At 33.5% G+C, this 13,254-nt stretch overlaps 1 protein-coding gene across 1 annotated transcript; it reads left to right on the top strand.

The window, feature by feature from the left end:
• The first annotated feature begins 1,762 nt into the window (after nt 1–1,762).
• LOC142605630 (receptor-like protein 7) lies at nt 1,763–12,579 on the top strand. The gene is made up of 11 exons (XM_075777060.1): nt 1,763–2,743; nt 2,834–4,974; nt 5,148–5,178; nt 5,274–5,389; nt 7,697–7,743; nt 7,869–7,938; nt 8,965–9,213; nt 9,788–9,857; nt 10,120–10,189; nt 10,535–10,603; nt 11,661–12,579. Exons 1-2 carry the CDS (start codon nt 1,765–1,767, stop codon nt 4,867–4,869), a joined length of 3,015 nt encoding a protein of 1,004 aa, XP_075633175.1. The 5' UTR covers nt 1,763–1,764; the 3' UTR covers nt 4,870–4,974; nt 5,148–5,178; nt 5,274–5,389; nt 7,697–7,743; nt 7,869–7,938; nt 8,965–9,213; nt 9,788–9,857; nt 10,120–10,189; nt 10,535–10,603; nt 11,661–12,579.
• The last annotated feature ends 675 nt before the right edge of the window (nt 12,580–13,254 follow it).

Below are 13,254 nucleotides of genomic sequence, written 5' to 3'. Positions count from 1 at the left end.
AATGTACAAAGGAATAGAGGGAAGGATCTTTGAATTGTTGAATGGTTAGATTTGGGATTAGAGTAAGGTCGAAGGTTTTAAATAGTTTGAACCCAACCCAGCTGTTGATTTATGGCAGTGATTGGTTTGAAAATTTTTGAAGTGGGAGTGGACATTAGTGAACTTGGAAGCCCAATACGAGTTAATTAGTTGGTTTGAAGTTTTTCTTTCATTGTGATTCCCTCTGCATCTCTTTCTTTGAGTTTTGGAATTTGTTTTATTTTTTCCTCATTTGGTTGCTGGGAAAATATGAGAAAATGAAGGAAATTGAGTTTTAAACTCCGGATTTTTTTAACCCCCGTTTGGTTCCTAAGAAAGCAAAAAAAAAAAAAAAAAGTAAATGAAAGAAAATTTTAAATCTGAAAATATACTAAAGACATGCGGCAATACAAGGTTTAGTCTTTTTTTTTTTTTTTTGTGTGCTGATGTGGCAATACATGTGGCAGTTTATATGTCATGAAAATTATATTATATTTTAACCGTTAGTCATGTCAGTATTTTCCATTTATCACTTAATGGTAGGGACCATTTTGACACAATACCAAAATATCAGGGACTAAATTGACACATTTAAAATGTTAGAGACTAAATTAACAAATATTGTAAAAGTTAAAAACTAAATATGTAATTTACCCTATTTTTTATGTATATAATTTTGTACTTCTTCAAATAAAAATTTTATTTTAATTTTATCAGAGCTTTGCAAGGGCCACCCTACCTAGTTTTTCAAAAAGATTAGACCACGTCAACACGTGAAACAATAAAGCTGCAATGTTTTTTTTTATTTATTTTTTATTTATCAAAATAAAGCTGCAATGTTGATGTAACTTAAAAGGAAAAAAAAGAAAAAAAAGAAAAAAAAAGAAAGAAGACCGGAAAGAAAGATAGAAACTTTGATTGACTTGGCTGCCTATATAAATGTGAATCTAATATATCACCCCATCCCATGCCTTACCGATAACACATCACCAAATATTTGCGTCTTTTGCTTTTTTTTTTTGTTTTTGTTTTAAGGGTATCAATTATCAATTATCAAATCAAAATGGGCAAGTGTTTAAGTTGGAAGTATTTCAGTCTACTACTGTGTGTTTTTTCATCCATGTATTCAATTTCTTTTCTTTTTTAATATGGGACTCACACTGGCAAACCTTAAGAAAGCACGCTTGTTAACGTTTTCCACTTACTTTGACTAACGAAGGTTTCTTGAAAATACCCTTTTTTTTTTTTAATTAATGAATGAGAATATTTTATCAAGAGTAGGTAGATCACGTACAAGACATGGTAGAACAATAAAGCTACAATTTTTTTTTTTAATGAATGAGAGTAGACCACGTCAACACATGGTAGAACAATAAAGCTACAATTTTTTTTTTAATGAATGAGAGTAGACCACGTCAACACACGGTGGAACAATAAAACCACAAATTTTTATTTTTTTAATGAATAAGAATATTTCAACGAGAGTAAACCACGTTAACATACGGTTAAACAATGAAGCTGCAATGTCGATGTAGTTTCGTAATTCAAAAGGACTTTGATTGACTTAAAAGAAAAAATAAAAAAAGACTGAAAAGAAAGATAGAAGCCTTTGATTTACTTGACAGCATTTATATAAATGTGAATCTTACTATTCATTCTGTCACACGTCTTACTGATAAGTGAACGGTATCATCACAAATATTTTTGTCTTTCGTTTTTTGAAGGGTATCAACTATCAAAATCAAAATGGGCAAGTGTTTAAGTTGGAAGTATTTCAGTCTACTACTTTCCTTGCTCTTCTTCCATTCTCAATTTCCCTTTTCTTCTTCCTTGTCTTCAAACTCCCAATGCTCTGCTCTACTCCATTTTAATCACTCTCTTTCTCTCGATAGAGATGCTTCTTACTGTGGTTATTCTTATCCAAAGACAGGGTCTTGGAAGGAGGATAAGGACTGCTGCACTTGGGATGGTGTCGTCTGTGACAATTCCACTCGCCATGTCATTGCCCTTGACCTTAGTTGCAGTTGGCTTTATGGCTCCATTCCTTCCAACAGTACCCTCTTCCTTCTTCGCCATCTCAGGACCTTGAATCTTGCTAGGAATGACTTTGATTTGTCCCTAATTTCACCTGAGTTTGGCAAGTTTCAGAGTTTGACTCATCTTAACTTATCTAATTCCCGTTTTTCTGGTGAAATCCCATATGAAATCTCCCAGTTGTCTTCGCTTGTTTCCCTTGATCTTTCTGACAACGGTGATCTTATTGACAATAGATTATCAATCGAAACACCAGTTTGGAAAAGAGTCATTGGTAACCTTACCCAGTTAAGGGTACTTCTTCTGGATTTCACAGATATGTCCTCAATTACACCTAATTCTTCAATGATGAATCTATCCTCGTTGACAACTCTTAGTCTCCATGAGTGTAACTTGCAGGGAACATTCGAAATGAACGTCTTCCGCCTTCCATGTATACAAACCCTTGATCTTGGGAACAATTACTTTCTTGAAGGTTCTCTTCCAAAGTCTAATTTGAGCAGTAGTTCTCTCAAGTTCTTATCTCTCTATATGACAAACTTTTCAGGAGAATTACCTGATTCTATCGGCAGTCTAAAGTCCTTGGAGTATTTGTATCTCTCTATGTGCAGTTTTACAGGGGCAATTCCAACATCGCTTGGAAACCTCACTCAAATGATTTATTTGGATCTGTCCTATAATAATTTCAACGGTGAGATTCAAAAATTGCCCCTTTAAAATTTAAGTGTTTTTGGCTGACACATCAAACTGACAATTTTTTTAATTATTGTGGATTCAACAGGTTTGCTGCCGTCATCAATATTTGACTTGCCGAATCTCTCCGTTTTAGACCTTGAAAGAAATCAACTTGTTGGTCCCCTTCCTAATCACGTAAGTGGTTTGAATCTCCTAATTGATCTCTCTTTAAGATCAAATTTCCTAAATGGGACACTCCCATCTTGGTTATTCAGTTTGACCTCTTTGATGAAGTTAACTCTTCATCAAAATCAATTCATTGGTGAGATTGGGGAATTCAAGTATAATAATTCCTTGGACTACCTTGATTTAAGCTATAATATGATACAGGGCTCTATTCCTAGCTCAATATCTAGACTTGTGAACCTTACTACTCTAGTTCTCTCATCAAATAACCTACAGGGCTCTGTTCCTAGCTCAATATCTAGACTTGTGAACCTTAATTATCTAGATCTCTCATCAAATAACCTGAGTATTATGTTGGACTTAGAATTGTTCTCAAACCTCAATGTTTTCAATTTTTCATATAACAATTTATTCGTCAGCATCAACAACAATCTAACATTTACCATGCCCAATCTGACGGAATTGTACTTGTCTTCTTGCAACATTAGTGAATTCCCAATTTTCCTAAAAGTAGCTACAAATTTAGGATCCTTGGACCTTTCCAATAACAGAATTCATGGTCAAACTCCAGAATGGTTGGGAGCTGTGGGGAGGAATTCATTATCATTTTTGGATCTTTCTCACAACTTTTTGACTAGTATAGATAAGATTCCTTGGAAGAACCTATATTCTGTTGATCTTCGTAACAACTTGCTTCAAGGACCATTCCCCACTTTAAATGCTCTTAACCTTCGTTATCTCTTTGCCTCCAATAACAATTTATCTAGGGGAATTCCTTCTTTTATTTGCAATGCAAGTTCCCTTGAAGTTCTAGATTTGTCTCATAACAACTTTCGTGGCAAAATTCCAAAGTGTTTAGTACTCTCTAATGCACTCTCAGTGTTGGATTTGCGAATGAATAGCCTTAATGGTTCCATACCTGCATCATTTTCATGCGGAAACTATTTGAGGAATATTAACCTTAATGGCAATCAATTGGAAGGGCCATTGCCACGATCTTTAGAAAATTGTACAAACTTAGAAGTTCTAGATCTTGGAAACAATAAGATAAATGACACCTTCCCCTATTGGTTGGGAAGTATTCAAAAATTGCAGGTTCTAGCCATAAGATCAAACAAATTTCAAGGTCATATAGGCAATCCTGAGGCTGAATTTCCTTTCCCAAATTTGCGAATCCTAGACATCTCTAACAATGAGTTTAATGGTCCTTTGCCAATAAAATATTTCAAATATTTGGAAGCCATGATGAATGTGGATGAAGGAGAAGTTGGGTTGAATTATATGGGAGATGCTTATTATCATGATTCTTTGAATGTGATGATAAAAGGGTCGTATATTGAGTTGGAAAGAATCCAAACTATCTTCACAACCATTGATTTTTCAAACAATAGATTCATAGGAGAGATGCCACAAATAATTGGAAGGCTTAAATCACTCAAGGGGCTCAACTTTTCTCACAATAACCTTTCAGGTTCTATTCCATCATCTTTTGAAAATTTGACTAATCTTGAATGGTTAGACCTCTCTTTCAACAAGCTCGGTGGGGAGATTCCAAAGCAATTAGCAGAGCTTCCGTGGCTTGCAGTTTTAAAGTTATCACATAACCAACTTATAGGACAAATACCTTCAGGGAAGCAATTCAATACATACGACAATGATTCATACACCGATAACTTGGGATTATGTGGATTTCCGTTGACAAGATCATGCAACAACCATGGGACAAAGCAACCACCACCATCGACCTTGCAACAAGAAGACAACTTAGAGTCTAAAAATGGGTTTGGTTGGCAAGCTGTATCGATAGGTTATGGATGTGGAGTGATATTTGGAACATTAATGGGATATGTTATGTTTAAAATTGGAAAACCAAAGTGGATTGTCAGGATGGTCAAACTAGAGCAACATATCTTGCTCAGAAGGCTGAAGAATAATGCCCGCAGAAGTGGTGGATAAAGATGAGGCTTCCCTTTCAACTTGCCATCTTCATCATCCTTATTCACTCTCATCTTCTTCATCTTTCATGTTTCCCAAAGACACAGGACACCTTTCATTGCCAAGGTATGCCTCCTTTAGTTTCATCTTGGGTTGACTTTGTCACTTTCTTCTCTCTCTTTCTCTAAATGTAAAGGATCATTCATAGGGAAATCAAGCAGCTGAACTTTGTAATTATTATTTATAAAATAAGTATTTGATTTGATTTGATTTTTTGTTTTGTTTTTGTTTTAATGCAGCTGGTTGGTTTTGTCGCTTTTGAAATAATTGGTAGGCCCAAGATTCCTTTCCGCCTTGCATTCTGGTTTTCAGTTGTTATAATACTTGTATCTTATTGATCTGATTTGTTTGCTTTGGGTGCATAGTTTCTGCTTTGCTTAGCATCAAATGCCCAGTAACGTGCAAGGTTGATGTCTTTGATGTTTCGGAAAATATCAATAACCTTTGTGCTCTCGAATAGTTCAAGTCCTCTATGTAGACAGTAAGGCCTCAGTCTCTCTTTCTTATTTTTATTATTGGGTTTGGTACTGTATCCTTATATATGTAAATTTTGCTTTTGTTTTTCATGTCCATTTTTTTGATTCTTTGGTGAATGCAATTCTTAATATTTCAATGTTGTGGAATTTATGATGGTTTTTAATTACACACTTTCTTTCTATGTTGAATGTGAGTATTGTCACTTTTCGACTAAAAACGAAAAATTTGAATTCAATTTGATTGAAGATGATTATGAGATTATATATAGAAATTGGGAGTTCTGTAGGTCAACTTGTAGGTGTATACTTGATATGGTTTATTCTCTTATTTGCATCTTCAAGTTTTGATATATGAATTTGGAGTGAAGGTATATATAGTATCTCACTGTATTTTTTTTGAATAGTTTCACTGTATTAGGTTATAGAGGAAACTTTCCTGGTTTCATTTGTCTTTTGTTTTTCCCATTTCTTTTCCCTTTTAGGAATAGTTGGTATGCAAAAGGTTAGTTTTCTACCATGTTTGATTTCAAGGTGCAGCCCCTTTTTACCTTGTAATTAATGTATAAAAAGATCTATGCCTTAAACCATGTTGCGAGTAGGAGGTAGTGAGATTAATCACATTTAGAAGAAGCTGCTAAACTTTATTCAATCTAACTAAACTTTGCAATTCTCTTGCAAATAAGCTTGGGAGCAAATCAAGACCAAATGTACTGAAATGAAGATCTGGAAATTAATCTAGCATTCGTATAGTATTCCTAGGATTCCACTTGTTGCTGACTTGCTTTGAGAAATTGACTTTCTACTCGAGACAAGCTGTTAAAAGGGTTATCAAGGTGACGTGTTGTGTGTCTTCTACAAGACCTGTCTTGAGAGTGGTGATCACTTGTTCTTTGAGTATCATTTTCCAAAGAGGTTATGGGAGCTTGAGAGTGGTGATCACTTGTTCTTTGAGTATCATTTTATTAAAAGAAATGCTTGTGTATTCATCGGCAATGTCAAGTCTAAGGAGGCATAAAGGCCTGATTTGAGTTTGTCAAGAGAGAAAAATTCTTAGTGAGTAGTCTTTTTTTTTTTTTTTTTTTTTTTTTTGTGGGGGGTGTAGGGAGGTCCATTCCTTTGATTTGGTGATAACCACAATTGAGGGTTTTACTTTGATGCTTTGTAAGTTTAGTTGCAGCTTCCATTTAGTTTTATGCTTGCTCTGTAAGTTTGACTCTTTTTAAGTTTAGTTGTAGCTTTATGTTTTGTGTCTTCTGCTGGTGTTTGCTGATTGTATGGTTTGTTTCATTGATAAATTCATTCAATCATCCACTTCTCTATTTTAGTGAAATAAATTTTCCACTTGAGATAGGCTGTTAAAACGATCAAGGTGACATGTTATATGTCCTCTGTAAGAGCTTCCTTTGAGAGTATGAATCATCAGTTAGGCTGTTGAAATGATCAAGGTGGCATGTTATGTGCCTCTGCAGGCGCTACCTTTGAGAGTAGGAATCATCAGTTGCCATTTTAGTATCCTTTATCAAAGAGTCTTATGAGAGAAAGTTTAGTCTAATAAAATCCCAGGTATATAGCTTGTGTAAGTGGTTCTGTGGGGTAGGGATAGGTTGAAGGGTAAAAGTTGTAAAAGAACCATATGCTGTGTTTAGCGACAATGTCAAGTTTGAGGAGGCTATCCTGCATCTGATCAGAAGAAACAATGCCCAAGTTGAGTTTGTGAAGAGAGTGAAAAATTTGTTAGTGAATAGTTTTATGTTGTAATTCTTTGGAAGAAGGGGGAGGGGGGATTGCATTTCTCTATCTTGTATGATAGCCATATTTGAGGGGTTTTAGTTTGATTATTTTTAAGTATGGTTCTTGTTGCTATTTACTTTGTTGTTTGTATATTTTGTCTACTTTAAAAAATTCATTCAGAAAAAAAAATTACGTTTATCTATGATTCTCCTTGACCATTTTTCTTACTTATTTTCTACCTCGCCAAACAAACTACAAAAATAGCATGCACTCTAAGCTGAATTCCCTTGCTGTCAAACCTTAGTGTTCTCACTTAAGTAACACTTTTTTGGCCAAACTACACTTTCATTTTTCTTTTTAGGTTGTTTAAAGTGTTCATGAGTGTTTAAAACCTCTAAGGCAATACCGTAGAGATGTTGATGTTGTTTTGTGGATTGTTTGCTTTAGTGATATTCTAGTGAGTATCCATGAATGGGAGGATCAACACTAAAATTACGTACGCTGCTTGAAAATATTTTAAATCAAATATTCCTTTCCATTCAATAGTAACAAAATGCGTTTTTTTTTTTTTGGGTGCCTAGTTTCAACTTCAACACTTACAGGAACATGTTTGATTGTAAAGCAAAAAGTAAGCTCCTCTGCTATAGCATGTACTAAAATTTTATTATGAGCTTTCATTTATGATTAGGAATTCAATTATTTTTGTAAAAACTAATTGTTTCAAATCTTTATTTGGCTATCCATTTGACTAAGAATGCAAAGCTGCCATTACAACAGATTAATGTCAAATTCATCAAGATGTTACTCTGCTGCTGCTAATAGGGTAGGTAACTCATTTTGGTTATGTTCAGAAAACCATCTTTGGAAGTGCTCCTCGATTTTGAATTGCTAAAAATAAGTGCAAGTTTTGAATTCAAACATCAAGACAACAATTCGAGTGATTAATCCAAAAAAAATATTTGGTCTTCTAGATTCATATTAATAGATTTTTAATATTCCATTGCTTTGGATAAGAGAAGAAATTATAGTAACTTACGGGCTTAACCTAATGAAAAAAAAAAGAAAGAAGATATTTAGAACCTAAGATCTGTGCTACGTCTTGTACATGTTCTTTACCTTAGTTTTCTTGGCCAAAAAATAGATAGTTGTTTGTTGAGATATTGGTTTTTTTGTATTTATGATATTCAATTATTTTGGATCTAATAGATCCATGCTATGTCTTACTAGGAAAAGAAACGGGCACAATAAGTTTCGTCATAAGACTACTCAAGCAGCTTGTTGCTACAAATTTGGGAATTCTTGCCAAAGGAAGATGATTTGCAATTGAAATAATTAGGATTGCTATAAGTTTGATCATAACTCTACTCAAGTAACAAAATCAATTAGTTTGAATGCTGCATGTTCTAAAAAGTTGAAAGTATTATTCAAGTTTATGTTTTGTATGTATTGGGAAACAATGTAAATATATTATATATATATATATGTTTTGTATGTATTGGGAAACAATATATATATGTGTATATATATATATATATATATATATTTATATTTGAAACCAAAGCTCAGATAAAATTCAATTAGATTCTAAATTGGAGGCCTAATTTTGCGCCACCTGTCTAATTCAATGTCTTAATTTTACTGCAACTATTTATTAGTCATTACAAATATCAAAGAGTCATATTGTTTATAATGAGTACAAATGATTTTATTAACAAATAGGAGTGAGTCTATTACTGAAGTCTAAGGGAGTAGATTAATTAGATTTACTCTTCTATTGCTGGGATTAGGTGGTTTAAATGTATCATTAAGAAAAAAATGGGATTGAGAGAGTGTTGAATTCTATGGGCAGAGACAGATAGAATTTTGAGGACTTCCAGCAAAAGGTCTTCTTCTTCTATTTTCAAATTTGTATGTTCTTTTGTTGATGTTATCATTTTCTTCTATCTTCTTAATTCAAATTCATTATCTGAATTCTATTTGGTTTTACTTTCTTCTTTCTCTTTTTCTGCAACTCTTTCGTGGCAGGTGCTGTTTTGGCGTGGTGGCTTTGAAGAACAGAGGGAAGCATACTCTTGACTGCCTTAGTGGAATTATATCAGTAAGATTTCCCTAATTTCACGCCATTGTGATTTTTTTGTTCCTAGTGATGCAGTTGAAGCACAGAGTTGCTTTATTCAGAAATTGATACTAGTTTTATATTTCTTCTTATTATAACTCTGGATTTTTTTCCCTTTACTACACAAAGAAAAAAAAATTCCAATATGTTTTTTTATTTCTGGAGTTGTCCCAGATTTTTTAAAATTTGGGTTGCCAACCATTGCGGACATAGGTATATATGATTTAAAGTCAAACCGTAAATTACAACCATTTGTTGTGAACTTGTGATCAGATTGTATTGAAATTATGCACCATAAATGTGTATTATCCCTACTTCTAAGAGCATTGGCTCTGTTCCTTCTGTGCCTACTTAGATAAAGTGGATGTGGTTTTGTAAGGTGCGACTAAGTGTCATCATCAGAGGCTTATTTGAGACTAATTATGAGACTGTGGTATAACAAAATTTGAAAAATAATTATTTTGAAAGCTAACACAAATCTATCTTTGAGATTTTCTGGTTGATAAGAAATTTCTTTAAAATTGAGTTTGCACTGATAAGCAAGTGTTCAATGCAGTTGTTGGTCGTGTTGGAGCTAGAATTTGTCATGATATATGCTTTGGTAAACTTGCTGCATTCATGTCAAGGTAAGCAAAATACTTAAATTTTGAATTGCTGTAGAGATAAAAAAACAAAAGAGACATGCCTAACATGTCTTCAATTATAATGTCATTGGTTTTTAGGCTTTATCTTGTGACTATACAAAGTATTCTCACCCTTTCATTTGCTTATACCACTTGGAAGACCTTTTTTTAGTTATTATTACATGACGTGTTTTGTGAATTTTTTTTTAGACATGTGATATGTAATATTTAGTCTTGATTTCCATTTATTCTCATCGAATTATAGATTTGCATCTCCTCTATAGGACTCGCAAATCACATTGGATTCTAGCTTGTCACGAGTGTAGACCATGTTGGTAAGGTTTTGCTTGCTTTGCTGAGCTAAGTTTGTTTTTTTGGAGTTCATGTATTTGTATTAGTGTGTGTGTGTGTGTATGTATGTTTGTATATTTTTTAACTTCATTGGTCACAATTATGCATTGTGTGCTATTTGAACATTTGAGTTAAATAATCAATATTAGTTTGGTTTGAGAAACCCAAGACCTTATCAGGGGTGGCCAAGAGCTTCCTTAGTCTCTGTACTATTAGGTGCACCAAGAGCTTTCATGTCCATTTATTTCTCTTTTTCTAGGGAACACCATTTTCATTCTATGGATAGCAATTGTATTATGAGCTTTCATTATTGTTTTAACCATTTCCAGGTGTGGATTTTAAGATTAAGCTGCTCGCAATTGGTGGGAAAAGATTGAAGCTTACAATTAGGGACACAGGTAACTGCTGTAATTATTTTGAATTATAATTTCATTTTAATCTTTGATTAATGATGCTTTTGGAAGTGATAGTTTATGGTAACATGTAATTTTTTTTCTCTTCCTTCAAGTTAGTCACTGCTTTTGATGCATAGATAAATTGTAGAGCTATTAACAATTGATGAAAGATATGTATATATGATGTTTAGTTAGGTGAACTTTCAGGTTTTAATTGAAACATTTAACCCTTGGATGTTGAAAAATCAAGAAGGTAAAAAGTTATGTTAATTTAAATTTTGTGAAACTGATCAATGGCAATTTGAACTGTTAAATAGACAACTGTGTAGACTTCGGCTTGAAACATACTCAAAAGAAACTCAAGGACAATGCATTAAACATGTCTATAGGGACAAGTGCTGTCTGATGGCATCTCCACCAAAAACTGTGAATTCCAAGATGCTATTCACGTATTAAAACAAATGGTTGACATTGTATTTGCATAACAAAGAGTTCCATAACACAGATTTTGGATTGCAGTGCACTCGAGAGTCCACATATGAATGAAGTTTTAATTAAAAGTAATCTTGCATATATCATAGACCTGTAGGTAAAGGCAAGTTTTAATGTTACTACTTCCTCTTGCCCACATTAGCTTTCTTTGAAATGTAATCTATTATGACCCAAACAAATTGAAGTTCATTTAGCAATAATTTTGTCTGGTTAGAAAACTACTACCTTAGTGTAATCGTTTTGTTATGTGAATTGTTTTTTATATGTGCTGGTTTTTTGGGGGTCTGGGTGGGTTATGAGTGCTTATATTAATGGGTAGTAATTGTCAATTTAGGGGCTGTAATTTGATAGTTTTATGTCATTAACATTTTGTTTAAGCTTTTGATGATGGTTCTATTTCTACTATCAATTCTATTGGACAATAGAGTACTCTAAAATTATTAACCTATATACTTCTCTTTGTTTGGCTACGATTGGTGACTTTGGGGTAACAACCACATGGTTTAATTATATACCATTTAGTTCTACCAAAAAAAGAATTTATTTAAGTTGCCTTTCTTTGTCACAGGGATTATACAAAACAATTGATTGACTCTCATTGCTAGGCTACAGAATTTAAACTGAGGGTGATATATTGGAAATTCTCAAATCCTTATGGGACTGTAGTGATATCCAACCTATGTGGAATAAACTGTTCAGCTGGCTTAGATGTGATTTCCTGGCCTTAAATTGCTTTTCAGACTTGGTTGAGCTGGTTGGGCAACGAAAGCAGAAATTGGACCTGTTTGCAGTAGTCGCCTGGTATGTTTGGCAGCAAAGAAATAAATTGAGAGCAAATGAATCAATTATCCCTCTTCAAGACACTTTGATCTTGGCAGCTCAACTCCTGACAGATTTCCAAAAGAGAAGACTAGTCATTCCATTTTGAAGCCTGATGTCAGATTCTAAGTGGAAGCCTCCAGATAAGGATGAGTTTAAAACCAACTACGATGGAGCAGTTTTTTAGGAGACTAATGAAGCAGGTATTGGTGTGGTGATCCGAAACAATGAAGGTGAAGTTTTGGGGGCTCTGTCCGAGAAGATAGCCCTGCCTGGGTCAGTTGTAATGGTGGAAATGCTTGCGGCTAGGAGAGCAGTCCAATTTTCTCTCTACTGACGTTACTCCCCTTTCGTCCTTTGGACACATAGTTAAAGACACTAAGTCTATTGCTAGTGCACTTGTGAACTTTTCCTTCTCTCACACTAGAAGGCAGGGCAACTCTGTTGTTCATGCCTTAGCTAGCAGAGCTAGGCTTTGTTTTTCTTTGTTAGTTTGGATGGAGTTTGTTCCTCCAGATATTCCTAAATTCCTGTAGTTTTTTTTTTTCAAGTAATAATAAATAGTCTGTGATGGACTGGTTCTCAAAAAAATAGAGATAATCATGGAGCCGTAGAGCGTGCTTAAATTTTTAGCCTAAGCATATAATAGTGGTGTGGTTAATTACTTTTGTGGGATATCAAAGTCCTTTTAATTAGGTAAATATTATTGAAAGTACCCAAATAAGAAATGTAATTAGTTAGAAATATAATTCTCACTTTTTTTTAAAAAAATTATTCAAAAAAGATAGAACTACAATTATTAGATGATTGAGTTAAGATGTATATGTCTTAATTAGCTTTCTAATTCATGTAGAACCAAAACTTTTATCTGGAGATACAAGGAATATAAATTTGTGATATTGTTTCTATTATAGTGTAGTGAATTTGGGGTCAAAGTCAACATTATAATGGACAACATTATAATGGAGTACTATCTCTTGAAGAATTTTTTTGTATCTTTTCACTTTACGCAAACAAGTTTATTTAGAAAAAAATAAAACAATATTTTATGCAAAGCCTTTGAAGTTGTAATAAATATTGTGCAACCTAACTGCAGACTATAGCTATTGTTATTTATAAGGAGATTGAGTGCCTAATTATGCAACACAAGGATTATGTATGGTAACGATATACACCACTGTCAGTTTCTTTAAGACCTTCTTTTCTCCCCTTGTGTGTGTGTTTTAAAAATACTTAGTATTTAAAAAAAAAAAAAAAAGATTATGTATGGTAACATTATAATTTTTATTTTTCTTGGAGGGTAATCTTCATATTAAATGCATTACAAGGATTGGAGAATAATT

Source organism: Castanea sativa, chromosome 8 (assembly GCF_040712315.1).
Source record: "Castanea sativa cultivar Marrone di Chiusa Pesio chromosome 8, ASM4071231v1".
Taxonomy (NCBI): Eukaryota; Viridiplantae; Streptophyta; class Magnoliopsida; order Fagales; family Fagaceae; genus Castanea; species Castanea sativa.
The sequence above is the reverse complement of the archived record's forward strand: the minus strand, read 5'-3'. Positions and strand labels throughout refer to the sequence as shown.